Genomic DNA, 21,812 nt, shown 5'->3' on the forward strand with positions numbered 1-21,812 from the left:
ATCGGTGAAGGACCGTACACCATATGAGGCGGTGTTTGGGAAGAAGCTGAATCTGTCACATGTTCGGGTGTGACGCATATGTTCATATATCTAAGGAAAAAAGGAGTAAGATTGACAATAAGTCTAAGAAGAACATATTCATCGGATACAAGAAAAGGGTCAAGGGCTATAAGTTGTGGAACCCGGAATCAAAGACTATCGTATATATCGGGGATGTTGTCTTCCGTGAAACGCAATCTTAGGCTAGCACACGGAAAAGTGATGAGCCCAAGCAAGTGGTAGTGTTTGAAGAAAGTCTTAAAGCTGAAACTATGGAGATGGTTCCATAAGGTATGCTAGTGGAGTTCGATTCTGATCCGGAGCAAGGGATTTGGTTAATGAAGTTGAGGATCCATATTCAAATAAAGACTTGGACACATATAGCATGCTAGCTCTCAAGAGATCAACACGGGAAAGGCATGTACCACTTCGGTACTCACTTAGTACATTGAGTACTTTTCATGCCCTAGGCATTACCAGAGATGATCATAGTTCGGTGAAAGAGACGAGATCCGGGGATGACGTTAATCGGTGGGAGCTCACAATGATAGATGAGATGCGATCGCTTGATCAAAAAGATATATAGAGCTTGTGTAAATTGCATAAGGATAGAAATGCAATTGGGTGCAAATGGGTGTTCAAGTAAAAACTGAAATCGGATGGAACCGTGGAGAAGTACAAGGCCAGGCTCATAGTCAAGGGGTATTCTCGGATCGAGGGAGTTAACTATGACGAGATTTTTTTCTCCCGTGGAAAAATTGACTTCGATACGGTTTATTCTATCCATTACAGCTGCATACAATCTTGAGGTGGAACAGATGGATGTAAAAGTGGCTTTCCTTCATGGGGACTTGGAGGATGAGATATATAAGGCAACTAGAAGGCTTTAAAGTAAAAGGAAAGGAGAATCTGCTGTGCAAACCGAAAAAGTCCTTATAGGAGCTGAAGCGATCACCGAGGATGTAGTACCGTAAGTTTGTCATGTACATGATCTAGCTTGATTTTGTGCGTTCAAATTCTGACCACTGTGTTTATGTAAAGAGGCGAACGATCGGTTTGTCATTCTCACGTTATACGTGGATGATATGCTGTTAATTGAAAATAGCATGAAGATGGTGAAATCCGTGAAGAATTTGTTAGCTAAGAAGTTCGAAATGAAAATTTTAGGGTCTGCAAATTTTATTTTGGGCATGCATATTATGAGGGACCTTGAGAAACGGAAATTATGGCCAGAGTAGGAGAAATGCATCAAAGAAGTATTGAAGAAATTCAATATGATGGATTGAAACCTATTGGTTCACCCATACCTTTAAGGACCAAGCTATCCGAGGAACACTGTCCTACAATGGATGAGGAACCCGAGGACATGGCCCGAGTTCCATACATGAGTGCAGTGGGTAGCTTGATGTATGTTATGGTGTGCACACGTTCGGATATAGCCCAAGCAGTGGGAATCTTAAGCCAATATATGTCTAACTCGGGTAGAGAACACTGGAATGCGATCAAAAATATTTTCAAGTATCTTCGTGGAACTTTGAATTTTTCTTTATGTTTTAAAGGTATAGGGAATGGAAACATGCATGATATTGTAGGCCATGTAGATGCAGAATGGGGTGGAGATATTGATAGTAGACGGTCCACTAGCGGGTATGTTTTCACATTGTTTGGAACTGCGTTGAGTTAGATGAGTAGGAGGCAAAGCGTGGTAGCCCTCTCTTCTACGGAGGCTGAGTACATGGCTCTTACTCATGTCGAAAAAGAAGCCGTATGATTACGGTAGTTGTGCTTGGAGCTCGGTTTTGAGCAAAGTGCTATAAAGGTGAGATGTGAGAATCAAAGAGCTATTTATTTAGCTAAGAATCTAACATTTCACTCACGCACATAGCACATCGATATACAATATCATTTTATCGGAGAGAAAGTAGAGAAGAAAGTAGTTTGACTGGTAAAGGTCGACATAGTGGAAAATAGTTCAAACTCCCTTACAAAGCCGTCACAGGTACGAAGTTTGAATGGTGCTCTAATGCGATTGGATTGAAGAAGAATGATATTGGGAAGGCTCTCATTTATGAGAAGTATCCACCAAGTGGGAGAATGTTAGAGTTGGCGAATATTTCGAGGATCCTTGTTTCTCACACTAAGCATGCCCACGTGAGTTTAGGGAAACTAAAGTATGATCCGACGACATGTGACCTTGCGCACGGAATGTGCGGGTTCGGGGGCAGCGCCCCCGATACGAGTATCCCGCTACCCCGTGAATGGGCTGGGGTTCCGGTCGTTGATGAGCGGGCGAGGGTTCGGGGACAGCACTCCCGAAACAACAACGGGTTTGAACTTTTATTTAAGTTGGCTCTTTTGTTGAGGGATTAAAGGGGTTTCATATAGGTTTAGGTTTTGGGCCCATTTAGGGTATATATATTTGATCATTTTTTAACCGATCATTATAACAAGTTGTGCGGCTATAAATCAAAATCATAGTAAAATCTCTTTGCGGGACGTAGCCCTATTCTGGGATGAACCTAGGTAAACTGTACATCGTCTATTTTTCTTCTATTATCTATGTGATCGTTCTGAATCGATTTGCGATACAGCCCTTCACGAACGCCCTTAAATCGCACCTTGTCGTGCCATCCTCACTCGACCTCGTATGCCGCCGGTCGCTTGTACACTGTTGCTACGACTTAGAGTTGAGTGTGCCGTGGAACAGCCTTGGACCTAGAGTTGAGTGAGCCCCGGCACGGCCATACATAGCGTTGGGCCGTTCGACCTTTGATGGATAGCTTGATTCACAAGTTTGTTTAATCCAAAATTGGGAAACTCAAATATAAATTGGAAAATGCTTCCCTGACTGTACGACAATACTTTTACTTATTTCTAACTATAGATCTATACATTATCACCGCATGTTTTGCATAAAGCACTCATTAATTGTAATATCGTGGGGTCAGAAATAATGATAGTCTTGAACATTGTCGGGCTTGCGGTTTCCATAAAAATTCTGATCTTTTGTTGATTGGCATCTTCAAATGAAACATCGTGAGGTTAGAAAGGCTAGCGGCTTCTATAAAATTATGATCTTTTCTCGATTGGCATCTTTTTCTTCCCTATCTTGGACTATTTGCATATTTGCACTTCCTTATTTGAATTTCTTGCATATCTTTTGCATATCTAACATTTTTTCTTGCGGATAATCGTTGCCTATTTTGAAAGATGTAAATCCTTGTGGATAAGATAAGATTGCATTAGAAATAACATGATATTATCCTATAATTTAAATTAGGCACCTTTTATGCTTTTCTTATCTTTTATTTTTCTTACTTTATCTTATCTTATCCATTGTTCATGCTTATCTTGGTTGTTAATTAAATTGCACTTGAATAAATAATCTCAAATATAATACATGTTCCAATTGTGCCTTGTCCCGTGAAATATGTGCAATAGGATAATATATGACTTCAATCTCGAAGTATGATCATTTCTGTCCACACATGAAATTGTACATCATATCCTCGATCTCGATGTAAAGGGTTGACAATTTCATATAGAATTTCGTGTTCTACTCTACTTAGTATGGGACAATGTTATTCTACATCAAATTCTTTTGCTGACCTGAATTTGAGGGTAATATGAATAAAATCGAAATTTTCTGATTTAAAGGCATACAAAGTCGAGTGAGGATGGCACAATAGGGTGCGATTTAAGGGCGTTCGAACCTTGCAACCAAATGGCAATGAAAATACATATGAATGCTAAGCAAAATCTGCATCGAACGATCAGCAAAGGACACATTCCCATACAATTCACTCTTGATTTGTCCAAGTTGTCTTTCAAAACATTTCAAATATCTTGCGCTTCGCATCTAAGGGAAACCTCGGGTAATAGACCGGCAACCTTGTAACTTGAGAACCTTACTTTCATTGGTAAAAAAGTTTGGGGATTTGGGGAATTGATGGCATCACAAAGTGTTTAGGAGTAAAAGGCTGGATGTTTTGTATGCGATTCATGTGGAAGACTTTTATCGCTTCACCAGAAGTAAGAAGTCTTAGTATATGTTTTTAATTACATTGTTAGCATATCACGCATCATGCTATTACATTAAAAAATTTGGGACTAAAACCCAACAAAAAAAATATATTCATCATTTGCATTGTCAAAATTTAGGACTCAATTTTTGTTTTTGAGCGAAACCTCTGCGAGCCTCCACTCAAAAAGGGGCATTTGTTGATACCTAACCTTTGATTAACCTTTTCAGTCATTTATTTTTCCTAAAAAGTATAGAATTAGTTTTAGTTCCTACCAAAAATAGTTAAATCATCTTTAATATTAATTTTCATGTATTGTATTTGCATTAATTTGGACTGATGATAAGGAATTGAGCTTAAATTGACAGGTGATTAGACCTAGACTCGGTGTTGAAATTATCAGCAATAGGGAGGGGGTTATGTAGAAAATTTTAAGAGCTATTGGGGCCTATTTTGAGGTTAATTAAGTCCATTATTCAAATAATGCATTCTAATTAATTGTTAATTCTTTAATTAAAGTCTAAATCGGGCTAAAAAATTGCACAGATAAGCCCACAGGGAGTTCAAATTCGGCAAGCTTATTGGCATAGCACAACAGAAAATTCTGATTTGGTTAAAAACTTAATTCGATGCAATTTTATCCTTTGGGGTTTAATTTGAGCTAAATTTCTACTCTCGGGTTTATTTCAAAAGAAATCGAGAATTTGAAGCCCTAACTTGCAACTTAATTGTCTATATAAACTGACTTAAGTCTAGGGTTTAGGGGGTCCACAATTTTCTGCTCATACGATACTTTGAGAATTCGAGAGAGAGAGAGATAGTCTCGCGAGTGGAGCCCCCGGAGGTCTATGAAGCTTTCCCTCCGAGAAACCATGCCATATAGGTTAAGTACATTAGCACTATATTAAATAAAAGAAAACATATAAAAATTAAATCCATTTGCCAAATCAAAGAGGGGTTTTATGAAAAAGTGATATCGAAAGGGCGTTAATAGAAATGACGTAACCAAGTTCCCGAATCCATTTAATCTCTAGTTCGCATGAAATAAAGTGTTTCTCCCAAATACTTTATTTAGGTTTCTAATCAACCTACCAAAAATAATCAGTGGTGGCTCCGAAAATTAAAACCTTTTGCAGAATAATCACTTGAATCTAAGTTGCAATTTGATAGGGATTGAGAGAGTCCAAATTAGGTCAGTAGAATAATTAATATAATAATCCGTTAACCTAGAAATTTTATTTTTCCGGTAGCGACAGTTGGCCGTCTATCAACCGCCCTACATGGCATTGCTGGGTAAGTAGCATCAACACCGATACCGACACGCGACACAATATGCCACGACAAGCCGTCATATCATTTCTAAAAAAATAAAGAATTCCGACACCTTTGAATTTATCACGTATATATAAAAATATGAGCAGTGAGTTTCTTCTTCTTCTTCTTCTTCTTCTTCTTCTTCTTCTTCTATTAGGGATTCGCAATTAGAATTTTTTGTGACTTGCTGGGTACATTAATTACGAGGTGTCAAAGTATATGACTTAAGTATACAGATTTTTCATAGATTTATATTTATTTATTTTTTTGGGTAAGGCGATGAAATCACTGGTTAAGCGAAAAAGGTATATTTCAATCCTTCATTTATTGAAAATGCTTAAAATTGACCCTATGCATGTCAAAATGGCATGTCGAGATGCTGGATTTGTATATCGTTGGCGTGTCCGGAACGTTGACCATGTGTCAAATGTTTGATACCTATTGACCACGTGTCGGTCGAGTTTTGGAGGGTGTCGGATGCGTATCGGACACCATCACGCATCCGACATGACACAAAAGCCCTTGGAGAGTGCCGGTATTCCTAGACTACTGGCATGAAATGAATTTTTTTTATTGTTTTAATTTGTTATGTCTTTTTTTTCTTTTTTATTGTTAAGGGCCCACCGATCGAGGCCTCAAGACCTCTACTGGCCCCTAGGCAAGGGTTGTGACCATTGCCCAGCTGTGACCAAGGGTCACAAGCCCTCCCTCAATGGCTGGGGAGGGCTCGTGGCCCCCGTACTCAGCTGGGGAGCCCTCACTAGCCATTGGATGAGGGGTCGCAGCTCGCAACCGAGTGCGAGGATAGCGAGCCCTAGCCTAGTGGTCAACTAAGGCCACAACCCTTGCCTAGTGAAATAAAAAAATAAAAACTGAACAAAAATTTTAACAAATAGATAAATATAAAAATATAAAAAAAATTCCACGTCAGTACCGGCAATGTCACGTAGGACAACCGGTGAACATGTCATCAATTTTCGACAAATTGGTTGAATAGACTTAATTGGCAAGATATGAAAAGATTTAAGATTCAATTAACGGAAAAATGTTAAGTACTGAATTAACACTACTACAATAGGTTTAAGACTTGTTTTGATAATTTTCCTCACATTTAAATATTCATTTTTAGCTATATTCACAGTTTTTATCAATCAATTTTCATGCTCTATAATTCACGATATTGTGCGTCTTTCTCATTAAAACCTGGAACATCTTCAGTGACCCAATTTCTTCCTATCTTTTTTTTTTCGAAAACGAAGGAATGTTATAGATTGGACGGTGATTTTCTTTGGTGAGATTGGACGGTGATTCAATAGTAAAAATCTCAGTCAAAATGTCCCACCCAGCATAAAGCACATTCCTTACTTGGATTGGTCAATTTTGCTGTGGCAATCCGAGTTATTCAATGAGGATTTGCGTTTCATATACCAAGTTGAACTTTATGGACGGTGATTCAATAGTTTAATAACAAAATTTCACGAAAAGGCAAAAGTCCTTTTTTTTTTGCTTGGACTGAAGGACAAGAAAGGCAGTCCAAAAGTTTAGGAGAATGCAATAAAAATAGTCCAATCCAAGTGCAACGTTAATGAGGTCCAATTAATGAAGTGGCGTGCTAGAAGGATGTTCAAAGGTCATTTTAGTGGACTAGTAATAGAAGGCTTTGAATTAAACAGAATTAATTATTTTTCATGGAGGAAAATTATTCGTCCTCCAATTGTTGCTTTCTTTTTTCGAGACGTGACTGCAGCTAAACGTTTTAAGAAAAAAAGTTATTTGATCCGATTGAAAAAGATGTCCACTTATCGCGACTCTTTCTCCCTCATTTCATAAAAGTTTAGTTCTCGGACTATACTTTGTAGATGTTAGATTTATGACCTGCGGTGTAACTTTTTGGATATGGATACGTAGATAACTTGGTAAAACTAGTGAGTTAGCAAATTCTTATGCTAGATAAATACATGTATTTAAAGTTTAGGTCTTGAGAAAGCAATTTTTCTTGTACAAATTATGATATGATATATGTCTCTCTTTCCTCCACCTGGTTCTGATAATGTTTTCTTGTGCCGTCAACAATTCCTTTTTTTATTTTTTTGGGTACATGGGAGATCTTCCAATACGATATTTCAACTCGAAATGGATGCTTGAAAGCAGAAAGGAGACGCCTACCTTACAAAAGCACATTCATGTACCTTTATTCAAAGTAGATGAAGCTTCCATGAAATGGATGTCTGATAGTCGTGAAACACGTGCAGCAATAGAGTTACTGGGCTAAAAAATGAAAGAGAAATTGAATAGAATTTTAAGCTTTCGAATATATAGATGTCTTAGAAACAATCAAATGGATTACAAAACTGCTCAAATTAAGCTCTATTAAGGAGCACTTGTGTGGGTCTAAGATGAATAAAGTCTCGAATCGGGAATCTCTTGTACTATAGAGCAATTAAGACATTCTAGTTAACCCTTAACTTATTTATTTAATTTCTAAAGTGAAGTTGGGTCCAACTTGATATATTGATGATTTCGGGTTTGAGCCCTAGCGATCTTTCCGTATTATGGTATTATACTTTTACATTGCATCCCAACAAGGTCGAAACATAGGAGACTTCAAATGATGGTTTTTTTTCCCTTGAAAAATTTGAAACTAGATTCTGTCATGGGAGGAATCAATGGAATTACTACTTATACTATTAACGTCATAAAATGTGCAAAATATAGGTTCGAAATTATTTTTGTCATTACTAGTGTACTACTCTTCGGGTTGGACTAGATCAATTTGCATGGCATTAGGGATAAATACGGCGGGTATCATAAAAAAAATTATAGTGCGCATGCAACGAGTCCTAAAACTTTCATTTGTTCATCTAAATCCTATAACTTGCAAGATTCATGTCCTCGAGACATTCCATTTTTTTGCTAGTTTTAAGTGGATGGAACGTTTACATGGCTATTGAATTGTCCTTCTGTTTTTAGACACGTGGTGCAACGTGATGCTCAGCAGACGCCACATTAGAGAAAGACCAAAATTTAAATAAAACGAAAAACAAAAGAAAGCAGAGAAAGGTCGAGAAAGATGATCGAGGGGGGCCAAGTGGGTGGCAAGCGAGGGTTGTTGAGCCATACTCGGGCCATGGTGAGCGTCGATGAGCCTCGTCTAGGCCAACGCCAGGGCCTCGCGCTGGCCCTCATCTGTGCAGTGATGGTGCCTCGATCACCTGCAACAAGCGGTGGTGGCTGACCCACGCCTAGATCTACCGATGGCAAGCAATCCATGGCCCTCGTCAGCATAGAATCAGGATATCACTAGCGGAATCACGTCAGTCGATCACCATAGCGGTGATATTGGTCATCACTGGGACTAATGTTATTGGGCTGGCTTTGGTGGTTTTTCTTGTATGCTAGACCTTTCTTCCTTTCTTTCTTTTTAAGAATTTTTTCACTAGATAATTTGTTATTTTTATTAAATTGGACCCTAACTCCACCAGACATTGTCTTTGATTGGATATAGCTTCATTCAATGAAAAGATACCGTAAGTGTCATAACTTCGTACGGCACTCATTTAAATGTCATAATTTTTTTTCGATCGCTTAAATGTCATAACTTATATACAGTACTCACTTAAGTGCCATAATTTTTTTTTTCTGATCACTTGAGTGTCGTATAATTTTTCCTTTGATTACTTGAGTGCGCAACCATTTATAGACGTTTATCACAAGTCTTATGCCGGATTTCCGACACTAGGGTGAATGTTTTTGAAAAGTTATAGCATTCAAGTTATCAATTCAAAGTTATGGCACTTAAATGGACTTTTTAGAATTTATGTCACTAATTGGTCGACAAAAAGTTATGGCACTCACGTGAGTGCCGTATGAGAGTTATGGCATTTGTGATGTGCTTATCCCGCTTCATCTATTATTACATTTGATATATTTTCTACGAATTATAACATATAAGAAATGTACGGGGTTTTTTTTTTGTCACATCTTAATCAATCTTTTCCTAAATGTCCCTTCCCGTGACTAAGTGTTGATTTAATATATTTATGGAGTATATATAGAATCGGCACAATTCTTTTGGCTCCAAAGAGGAGCAAGAAGAGGCGACAAATGATGGAAACCCCTCTTGGGCTGCGTTTGGTTGTTTGGATTTTTAGCTAGAATATGATTGGATAGGATATGAAATCCAAGAATTTTGTCATATCATATCCACTGTTTGGTGAATCAAAGTAATAAAGCCGAATATGTTCATATCTTATCATGTTCATTGTTTGGTATTTACACATATCGATGTAAGTTAACTTAAAAATGCACAAATTGAGACTATAAGAATCTTTCATAATTCACTACCAACTCTAGTAAGAGAGAAAACATGATCATTCACATTTGCAACTACAAAAAGTTTTGCCTCTCTCTCTACTTTCGTTACACTTCAACATGAACCACAAAACTGCGGAAGAAAATGAGTTTTGACTCTCTTTGTACTTTCACAAATTTTTGACGTGAACCAAAAACCTACGAAAGAGAAGAAGTTTAGACTCTCTTGCTGTTTTCATAGAGTTCTGACGGGAACTAAAAAATTACAAAGACGTGATGAAACTTTAACACAAACCAAAGATATATAGGAGAAGTAGATGCAAATTTCCATTTTTATTTTAGAAATTTCATTCCATATTCTTCGAGAATTATTTTCATTTTCAAGTTCGAATTTTGTTCATTTAAAATCTGGGTTCTTCCGCTTCATTTTTATACTTGTTTTTATTTTTTATCTCTTTTTTCATTATTTTTATTTCGTTCCATCATTTCTTAATAAATTTTTATTAAATAATAAACTATACTACCATACCTGAAATATATAATGATGTAATGTGGATATGAAGCACGTGTGTATATGCACAAAATATATTATAAAGTAGAAAAAACTAAAATTTATAAACACGTAAATGAATAAATAAAATGATAATTTTTAGTTTTAATGTTTTTAATTTAGAATTCATATATAATTCATATTTAATAATAATAATTTAATTTTATTATTTAAGAAGTTTTTTATTAGAGATAAAATAGCTTTTATACCATGAACATAAGAAATCCTATCTACCTTTATCTCACCTCCCCCATAGGATAATTTTATCCAGGCTATATCCACTTTATATCCCACTTTGTTTTATTCTGGGCAGGAACCAAACATAGGATAGGATAAATTTTATCATATCCTAATTTTTATCCTAACTGCAACGCAGCCTTAGGGTTTAACGTAGGAGTTTCTCATTTGCAATGGAATGTTGGATTCGTGCTACGTAGGATTCCTCGGGCGTGCAATGTCTAGATGGTGGGCCCGTTACCACAGCTTTACCACAGTGCAAGTTAAATAAATTACATCAACCGATTGTCACATTAGTTGGATTTACAAATTTCAATAGTGCAAATGTACTTGACATCTTCATCTTATTCGAGGAGTACTCCATCTCTAAGGCAAAATTAGACGAAAAGGACCTGTCAAAATAGTTATATTAACGGCCTACACAACTTGTGGTGTTTTTATGTCTATGGACATGACAAGCTCAAATTGTCCATGAAGCTTCATGAGGAGTTCACTGCCTAAATTGGTTCGCAAATTCAATTTTCTTATGGAAATGGTATGTCAATTGTTGAGAAGACCTTCTTCTGAATATTTTGATTCTGACAAACTATCCTATCCAAGAAAGAATCTAGTTAATACTCTAAAATATTTTATTGCAGGTACCACACGTGAATGAAAAAGCTTATATTGCTCCAAACTTGGTGTTTAGACTCAAGACAAAGTCGTCACATATTTGTTTCAGAATAAATTGAATCTTATTATTCAGATGGAGAGGGATATCACTTCTAAAGATTCAATCCTTGGAAAAAACTCACGTGAAACATCAACAAGGACTTTATCGAAGCTCTTATTCACTATTTCAATCTATTCGGATTCAAGACTCTTTCACTTTTGAAGACTACTTCTAAATTATGTTCAAATTTTGCAATATACTCTTTCCAAATTCTAAAGACCCACGTTGGTAGGTTTCCATTTTGGTTGTGTTATTTATGGAAGTTTGTAATCTTTCATTGACATGATCATTTTACAAATCGATAAGTATAATATCCTCGATTGGAAATTACCTTTCATTGGATAATAAATTTTTTTTATTTGAACAACCATGTTCATGGAAACTGAAAATTTAATTGTATGAGCAATTAAATCTGAAGGGTTGAGATTCTACACCAACAGCTACCAAATCTCCCTAGATATAGTATTTTCCAATTAAAATTGATGACATCTAATCAGCGATTGAAGAGCGATCCTTCGGATGACCTTTGCAACGGCTAGTTCAAGGTCGAAGGAGTATAAAAGATGACCCATGGTGACTGTTATGAAGAGTGATCAAAACTTGGAATTCCAAAGTGCTTCAGTTATTCAGATTCATATATTTGTTCTTGAGAGTGAAAAAAAATTTGTCTTTGAGAGGTTCCGTAAGAGTTTGAAAGTGCGGTCTCACTTGTAACCTTTTAACGATTTATTTAATGGAATCCAGTCAATCCGCTATCGGCATGGGAGAGTGGACGTAGGCTTATCTAAGCTAAACCACTATAAACTTTGTGTGCACTTCTCTCAAACTCTAAACTCTTTCTACTGTGTTTAGTCTATTGCAAGATACTAAATTTTATTCAGATTCTATTTTAACTTGTTTAATTCCGCTTAATTGTTCAAAATCATTGTTCACCCCTCTTTAGGTGATATTGCTAGATGCAACATCAATCACATCTACATCGAATAAGGACCAAAATCATCTGAACCTAAGTCACTATATACAACAAGAAGATCATCCCACAATCGTTCAATTTACTTTGATTGCAACACATATGAACTGATAAATACAGAATGCTTCTGAACAAAAGATCTAAAAAAGACTGCACACCCAATCTAACCGGGAGAGAGAAAAGTTCCGGTTCGTCTATCTGAGCAAGACCCATTTCCACTTGCAATTAGAGTGCAAAAAAGAGGCTTCATTGAAAAGTCAAACCTCTTAAAAAAAAGAGAAGTGACCCTTAAAAAACAATGTACTAGAAGATTTCTATACTGCTCGTGGGTAAGATTTCAACATGGCCAAACATGTCGACCATGAAAAAAAAAACAGATGGAAAAAACCCATTAGCAAAATAGAAACTCTTAGTCAAAACAAGACATTTCGTGCCGCTAGGTTGTGGTCTGGTCAAGAGAGACTCAAAGGTTTTCGCTCACAAGGTCCGAAAACACTCTATTGGGAGGCAAAAGAGTAGCTAACTTCCAAATGACGAAAGGAAAAATCAGACGAGACTTTCGAAAATAAAAGAACGAAAATGATGTTGATTGATCACGCAATCCTGAGAATAGCTTGGCGTAGATTCTTGACGAGATCCTCAGCTTTCATGCAGAATCCAACGTCCATCTGAAAGGGAAAAAAAAGGATACGTTAAGGAAAATGCACGATGATAAAGGATAAAGGTTATGTAAAATGTTTTTAATTAACTGATGTTCAGACAGAATTGCTTATTCGACATGGAAGTTCCACACTAATTCGTAAATTCCCCTTCCTCTTCACCTAGACAAAGACTAAATCGATAATTAAAACTGCTAACGTACAGTAATTTCCTTAATATTGGGTACATATGTTTGCATTAGTTTCTAAGCATGTACTAGTTTTGAAAACTTAATCAAAAGCACAAGCTTTTGTTGCTTCGAGCTTTACCCATAAAAGGAAAAGAGAGGAACGATGCAAGAACTTGGATTTACCTGAGCTACGATGGTCATATCTAGCATGGAACTCCCAAACGGTAGTACACTGCTGTTGAGGACAGATAGTTTCAACTTCTCTATTTCACTGAGTATCTCTGTCGTATATCCCTTTCGTTTCTCGTGATGGATTCGGAAAAGAACATTTCTATCCAAGACTCTTGCTTCGATCTCCGGGAGTTGTTGCTCGAATTGGTTGTAGAAGTTCTGATTTAATGACATATCATTGTCTGCCGACACTTGAGACTTCTTTACAAACACAACTGATTTCTTATTCTTGATTGCCACCTCTTCCTCGAGTTTCTTGATGCGTTCTTGAAGCTGCTTCATGTACTTGATCGCATCGCCAAGGATCGATGCCTTGTCCATCTGGAAAAACAACAACAAAGCACAAGAAAATTGATTTGAGTATACTGTGGTGTAGTAGCTACACCTTTCAAATATGTCAATTTTTATGAACTTAAAGAAAAACTAGTACTCAACCTTGTTGAAGATTTGTCAAAGGTAAGAAAACCTTTTTCAAGCTAACTTTAATTGTTTCCATTGGGAGTGAAATACCCAGTTGCAAACCAGAAGATTTGCTCGACACTATGACATGGAAGTTTAAGCTATTGTAAGCCGGGATGTAGATACATATGATTTTAATGTTAATCCATACTTTAGGAAAGTGAGACTTCTAGCTAACACCTCTTTCCAGTGTAAACTTGTGAAGAGTGATTGGATTAGATGATCTTATGTAGGAAACAAAACACCGAGCTGTTGATTGCTTCATTAGCGGTGGGGAAAATTAGGTTGTTACTACGACTAGGATCTCTTAATTAAGATCGCTGCAAACCCAACTTTAGGAAATTCACAATAATCACCGATAATGATTAATTGGAGCAAACAATAAGTTAATGTTTCTAATATTGTCTCTAATTCCACAGTGCGATCTTTGGGTGTCCTACCGTGGGCGTGTCAACATCGATCTCCGACATATACTCATTGTCAATATGGTTTTGCTATTCTACTCTAATGTTATGATGAAGATATGTATTCCGAGCAATAGAGTAACTTTCCAAAGAAAAATGCAAAGAAAGAAGGAGCAAAAAAAGTTTGTTGAAGAAGGTTCACCTTTTTCAGGCCAGGAATGATGGCAGAGAGAGCAATGAAGCTCTGGCTAAGCTTCTGGCGCCGCTTCCTCTCTGCAATCACATGTTCTTGTGTATGTAAAGTTGGTCTACTCATTGCCCCAGCTCTCTTCATTTCTTTTTGACAATCTTGGATCTCATAAGAACCTTCCAAATTAATTGAAAGAAGACAGCTTTGAGCACCATCACAAATTAATTGAAAGAAAGCTTTTTGTGTTAACGTCATACAGCATACTACCTTAGCTCTTAATCTTTAGTAAAAAAAAAACAAAAGTGTTCCAAGTAATACCGTAAAGCTGTTGCGATTCGGTCGGGGACAGATCCAAGCTCCCAAAAGATATCAACTGGGTATTAGACGACGGCGAGGACATCACCCTTCTCGAGGCTTCGTATGTTTTAGGCGAGCAGGTTTTGCTCCAGATCTTGGTCTTTGGCGTCTTCATTGGCCTCTCCATGATTGTCGGAGCAGCTTCAGCCAGTGGATCCACGATACCCCGCGTCGTTTCCGGAACAAACGGCGCACATGGGTAGTGCATCTCTGAAGAGAAAAGGTTGAAGTCGAAATCGTCGAGAGGAAAATCGAAGGGGTTCATCATTTGATGATGTTGATACATATGAGGAAGTGGATCTTCTATTACCTGTGAAATCGAGTGCAAATTAGATCTTGAAAATTCGACATGAAAATTGATAGGGATTGCAAGGAAAAGTAAAATGCTTACTATCTCAGGGAACAATTTGGGGGATAAGATGTCCATTGACGCACTCTCTGGAGTTCTTAAGAAATATGAATTTTTTTTTTTTTACTTCTTTTTACTATGGATTTGGGTTGATGCAAAACCTCACAATTTGGAATTTAGAACCCTAGATAGAAGAAAGCAAAAATTTCATCAGAGAAGTACGGGTTGATTATGACAGATGAAAGTCAAACATAGAAAGTTCTCTCTTTTGCCCTTTTTCTTTTCCTTGGTGATGAACAGCAAATTCAAACATGTTTGAAATGGACTAATGATTATTGACCAGAGGGACATGAAAAGAAACACAAGTCTGAAATCTCACCTGGAGCACAGGAATGTGTGAGAACTTTTGCCCTTTCAAAACTGGGCTTGAGGGGGAAATGATGCCTTTACTTTTATGGAGGGCACCAAACGCGGTCGATCTCGAACGCACCAGTGTGAAGAAAGGCTTTCGCACGTGCCAAGCGCCTAGGGCTTTATCTTTTTCTTCGGTCAACTTTAGCCCTCTCAATTGAATATTTGGATATAATAATTCGTTGATACCCACATCTACAATTGGAGAAAAAAATGAAAGAGAAAAGGAAACAAACGTCTAAAATGGTTGGTCATGTCAGATCTTAAACCTTTTTCTTGGACCGTCAAAGAGACTACTTTTCGACATTTTATCATTATTTGAAGGAAGTATGAATAATCATTTTGCGACTATGTAAAAGGGGTTTATGTTTCAAAGAATTGTGTAAAAGGCCAATTGAGCGAGGTAGTCCAATACCATTAAGACAATAATTGGAGAGCAATCTGTCACTAAATCTTCGAAATGATCTGTCCAAACATTAGTTTTATGCTCAAAACACTAGCAATTTGACATATATAGCAAGGAGATGTAACATTTATATCGACATTTGTATTATTATAATTCTCCAGGCCATGAAATTAGGGTATTACCAGGTTTACCAAATATCCTTAATTACTTATTTTACAATTATTGTGTATATAGGATACGCGCAAGTAAATTATTTTATCTTATCTTTCACACGTTTCACTATAAAATTGTATATTTTCTATCCTAACACAAATTTCCTGAAAAAAAAAATCAAATATTGAAATATCTTTCCCTTTCCTCGTATATTTATAAAATTTCTATGCTTAATTTTTCAAATGTCAACGTTCTTGCATGGACATAATGCGTGTGTACATTTACTAGCAAACAAAGATGGGAAAAGTACCAAAAAAGTCCTAAACATATTGCATTGTACCAATTCAGTCTTTAACCTTTTAATTGAACTAATTTAGTCGTAATTTTTTTGTATTGGTACCAACTTAGTCTATCTGACTAATTTTGATAGGAAATTGCTGAGTGGACGCCGACACTACTAAGTTTTTAAATATTTTCTTCTTCTTTTCTTTTCTTTTCCACTTTGGCTTTGGCCATTAAGAGTCGCCTGCAATCATCACCGATCACTGGCAAGGGCAAGGGCCAACTAGCCCTTATTGACCGCTAACGAGTGTCGCCTTGCTCGAGATTTATGGGGTTGTGAAAGCCCGGGTGAGGGCCTCTGTTGTTTCGTGAGGCCTCGAAGGCCCTTGCCTAGGGACTTCGTGATCGTGGCCAAGCCGGTCCTCGCCAAAGGCTACTAAGGGTTGGCTGGCCCTCGCCTAATGGCTGGCAAAAGTGACAAAAAAATTTTAAAAAAAATTCATTTTATTCTTTGAATTATTATTACAAAATATCTACGTCGGCGTCGGCTACGCCACGTAAGATTGTCAACATCTACATCAGCGATTTTCAGTCAAAATTGATTAGATTGACCGAATTGATACCAATGCAAAAGATTTAGGATTAAATTAATCTAATTGAAAGGTTTAGCACTGAATTGGTACTAATGCAATAAGTTTAGGATTTTTTTGGTACTTTTCCTTAGCAAAGATGACTTCAAATTTTGAAGGATCTTGATCATTTTTTTCCTAAATGTGCTCATTTACTTATCTTACAAATATATATTTTACGAAAGGCCATTGTATTGTGTAACTTTATGAATAAGTTCTCTCCATTTTTTGATTAATTTAATTTGTTTTAATAAAACGATTTTGACTAATCCTTCAAATGTCAATTTTATGCACGCAACGTGTGTACGCATCTACTCGTACTTATACATGTATACACGCAATATACATATGTTTGGTCAACTAATAATACCTCCATATTTGGCCGGAGAACATCCTTCAATGATTCTCTCGTCATAAAGTGCCTCGCAAATCGAAAAAATGGAAGATGATGAATGCCGAAGGTTCTTGGAACGCGTCTCTAAACCCGACGTTTTTTTTTTCTGTTTCCCTTCGTATTTATTGACCAATTGACTGATAATAATCCTATCCAGAAAGTATAATAAATAATGGATTAATTAATGATTTGAGCACAAGGAAAATGTGGACTCAAACCCCGTAGGTTCTGCTCCATGTCTTGTACGGACTTTTGGTTTGACTGGGACTCGGACAGATGGGACAGGATGCATCTGCAGGCCACTAAGAATGAAATATTTAACGTTTAGATTAATCCTCGATGTATTAATATTTATCTTAAAGATTTATGGGTAGTCGTACCAAAAACTTAATTCGTAATCGACACCCAATAATGATGTACGGGATCAATATGTAAGTCATTTTTATATACAAATTTATTAGGACAACTTTTATATATTATATTGCGTTTGGTAAGTCAGAATAAAATGGAATGATAAAAAACGATTATTATGTATAATTAATTAAGGTAATCACAAATAATTAATTTAATAGTTTACATGTTACTTGGTAATATGTAATTATATGTTACTTGGTAATATGTAGTTTTCATTAATCTTATGGAAACCATGGACTTGTCATAAAACTTTTTGACAAAATTTAGATGTTGAATGTTGCTTTTGTATCTGCTTTATTCATTAGAGAGATTTATTTTAACAAATTGAGGAGCAATTGTACTCGATGCTCATGAGATGTTTATGGGATAGACTTTATTGTTCAGCCAACAATGAAAATTGACATTTTACCTATTATAGGATAACAATCAATATTTATCTCGTTAAAGTATGAAATATTTATGAAATTTTGGACGAAACTTGATATGTCACATTTAAAATTTACTTTTTAATATGTAAATCAATCAAATCACACTAATGAATGGGAATTGTGTCATTTCCATTTCATTGCTTTCATTCCCCATCACTAAACGACGAAATTAGGGATCTGAAAATATGAGACTAAGGTCTCGTCTTTTTGCGAATTTATAAAAGATTTTAAAAAAATTAAAAATGATCCTTTATATTACTTATAAAAATAAATCAATGATAAGTATTCTCATTGTTCATAAAAATATTTAAACATAAATTGTTGTTTATAACAAATACATTTTTTATTGACTAAATATTTTAAGCAATACAAGCAATTATTTAAAAAAAATTTCTAAAAATATTTTTTTTTATGAAACAACTAAAATCTAAATTGAAAAGCAAACTGTCTTACGTAAGCTATTGGTCAAGCAATTAGAACGAATATATGCCACGATGGGACACATGTCAGAGCGCTAAAGGACCGACCAAGGATTACTTGCATTCACGAAGGGTTCCATGCTTCTTCATACACCTGGAGGTCAATAAAGAAATAAGTAAAAAGTGTTTTATTAGTGCCCAATATTTTTTCCAGGATAACTACTAAAGGAACAGCATCGAAAATATGAATGCAAACTTTTGTTAACACTCATGAACAAATTTTTTTTTTTTTTTGTCAACACTTGTACAGTATAATATGATACGCACGAGACACGCACGTACTAACCAGTGAAGTAACAACTTGTTCTCTCAACTCTAACCAAAGTTATTATCTATTTAGTACAATTTCAAGTATGACTTTGCTGAGTGGTGGTGACAGCAGCAGCGACGATGGCAACGGCCACCTCGAAAACCCAAGCTTCACGAGTATCTACAATGTCGACAGTGGAGCAGCAGCGATGTAAATCAGTGTGGATCAAAGAGGAGGGAGAGTGCTCACCTACGATAGAGATTGGCGAGTCGCGATCGGTGGAAGTGAAGAGGGAGAGGAGAGGACTGAAAATCGGGCAACCGGTTTTATAACTTTTAAGTTCCCCAGTCTGGAGCCGACATAGACCTACAGAAACCCATTTTTTTGGGTTTTTCTTGTTGTAACCTATTTTGACCCATAATTTCAAGTTTGAGGTGATCCATAGTAACTCATTTTAATAAATTTGAGTTACAATATGAGTTTGTGACCTTTTTTCTATAGATCTACTTTTAATATAGAACGGTTAATATACATATTTGCTTCAATATTTAAATGAAGTTAGGTCCGACTTGATATATTGAGTGAGTTCGGACTTGAGCTCTAGAGATTTTCCTGAATTAAGATATCATGCTTGTACTGTGTGTCCCCACGAGCTCCAATTGGAGGAAATAACGTGGAACCCCCTAGATTCAGTGATGGAAGGAATAGAAAGAATTACTATCTTACACTAATAACATAATAAATGTGCAAAATATTGGATTGAAATTCTTTTTCTTGTAACTTATTATTAGCTTTCGATTGCATCAATTTGCACGGCTTTAGAAAATAGGGATAATTACGGCTAGAGTCCTAATAAATTTTTCACGAGAATGTACATGCACTCGAGTCCTAAAACTTTCATTTTGTTGATTTAAATTGTAAAACTTACAAAATTCATATTCTTGTAAGTCCTATTTGTTTTGTTAGTTTTAAGTGGATGGAACATTTACGTGGCATTCTTTTTTTTTGATTTTCCCTTTTCTTTTTAGACACGTGGCACCTTATAATGTTGAGTGGACGCCACATCAGAAAAAAGACCAACAATTTTAAAACAAGAAACAAAAATGAGAAACAGAAGAGATAGTGAGCCTTGCCCAGGCCATGGTGAGCTTTTACGTGCCTCGGCTGGGTAAGGCAAGGGCATTCTCACCACGAGGAGAGCAGACGAGGGGCGGTGGTGGCGGTTGATGGTGCTTCGATCACCAACAAAGAGCGGCGACGGCTGATGCTTGACCTCGCTCAGATCTACCGAGCCCAGGGCAAGCAGTTGATGACCCTTGTCGACAAAGGGCCGGGATCTCGCAACCTCAATCATATCAGGCAATCATCCTAGTGGTGATCACCGTCAACCGTGGTGCTTCCCTCCTCGGGATGGCTATGGTGGTTACTCTTCAACATTAGATTATGGTTTTCCTTCTTTCTTTCTATTTAAAGTTTGGTACTTAGTAATTTGTTACTTCCATTAAATCTTTATCTAACTTCACCAAGCATTACCGTGAAGTGGGTATAACTTTATCCATTGAAACACGTGAGATCTTTTCTACAAAATATAACCTACATTTTTTTTCAATTGCTCCGTAACCTATTTTTCCTAAACACCGTCCTAGCAACTAAATGCAACCTTATTATATCTGTGTATAATTGGTGTAATTCTTTTGTCTCGCAAAAGGATGGGTAAGTAATGATGGCAACTCTTGTTGAGCTTTCACATAGGAGTTTCACACTTGTAACCGCATATTTGATTTATGCCGCATAGAATTCTCTGGCGCGCAACGTCAAGATCGTAAGCCCATCATCACAGCCTCACCATAGTTTAAGTTAAATAGATTGGTTCTATTGACATTTTATAATAGTGCAAATATACTAGACCTCTTCATCTTATTCAGGGATAATCTATCTCCAAGGTAAGCTTAGATGAAAGATATATATGAGACCTATCAAAATAATTATATTAATGGCAAACGCGACGCGTAGTTTTGGAAAAAATTCAAATAAAAACCTAAAGTGCCCTCATTTTTTCAAATAAGGGCATGAAGTGGATTTTATTTCAAATAAGAGCCTAATAGTCTCAAAAAAGGGCCTGATCGAAGGGCATTTTCGTCCATGACTTTTTTGAATTTTTTTATTTTTTTTTCTATTCCAATTTCTTTTCTTTTTTTCCTTTTCCTTTTCTTTTTTTTTTCTTTTTCTTTTTTCCCTCTACCTTTCCCCCTACCCTCGCCTGGGCTCCATCTTCACGAACTCTCCATCGCCATCGTTGTTCTCCCTCTCCCAACGTGCCGTCCCCCCCTTATCCACATTGTTACTCGCCAAACCCGGCAATGCCTCGTTGTAGGACCACCACTTGTACCCCTCCAACAAGGGGATTATCAAATTTGATCAGCGTGATCCCGAAGATGCCTATCAAATTGGCTGAACAAGAATTCAAAGACACGGATCTCATCAACGAGATGAAGCCGACCACAATTAGGCTCTTGCACTCGGCCCCAAGAACCCTGCCGATGTCCGCCGAGGGTTGCCCTCACATGGATTGGGCGCGTGAGGGCAGCTCTCACTCGACGTCCGGCCTCACCGGCCTAGGTGAGGGCAAGGGTGGGTTTCCCTCGCCTGGCTTGGGCAGGCTAGGGCGGCCTCGCTTGACGAGTGCAAGGGAAGGGAAGAGGGAAGAAAGGAAAAAGAAAAAGGAAAAAAAAAAAGAAAGGAAAGAAAAAAATTCAAAAGGGTAAGGACGAAAATGCCCTTCGCCCAAATCCTTTGAGACGGCTTGAGAACTTCATACCCTTATTTGAATAAAATCCACTTTAGACTCTTATTTGAGAAAATAAGGGCATTTCAGACTCTCAATTGAAATTTCTCCCGTAATTTTTGAAGTCCATGAAAAGACATGCTCAAATTGTCCATGAAGGATCATGACGAGTTCACTGCGTAAATTGGTTCGCAAATTCATCCATTC

The 21,812-nt window shown here is 36.8% G+C and overlaps 1 protein-coding gene across 1 annotated transcript; it reads right to left on the reverse strand.

Moving 5' to 3' along the window:
- Positions 1 to 12,172: 12,172 nt before the first annotated feature.
- On the reverse strand, positions 12,173 to 15,118 carry LOC125312428 (transcription factor NAI1-like). The gene is made up of 5 exons (XM_030692612.2): positions 15,017 to 15,118; positions 14,587 to 14,935; positions 14,281 to 14,444; positions 13,168 to 13,536; positions 12,173 to 12,823 (listed from the first exon to the last, which is right to left on the reverse strand). Exons 1-5 carry the CDS (start codon positions 15,050 to 15,052, stop codon positions 12,749 to 12,751), a joined length of 993 nt encoding a protein of 330 aa, XP_030548472.1. The 5' UTR covers positions 15,053 to 15,118; the 3' UTR covers positions 12,173 to 12,748.
- Between the last annotated feature and the right edge of the window lie 6,694 nt (positions 15,119 to 21,812).

Source organism: Rhodamnia argentea, chromosome 1, assembly GCF_020921035.1.
Source record: "Rhodamnia argentea isolate NSW1041297 chromosome 1, ASM2092103v1, whole genome shotgun sequence".
Classification (NCBI taxonomy): Eukaryota; Viridiplantae; Streptophyta; class Magnoliopsida; order Myrtales; family Myrtaceae; genus Rhodamnia; species Rhodamnia argentea.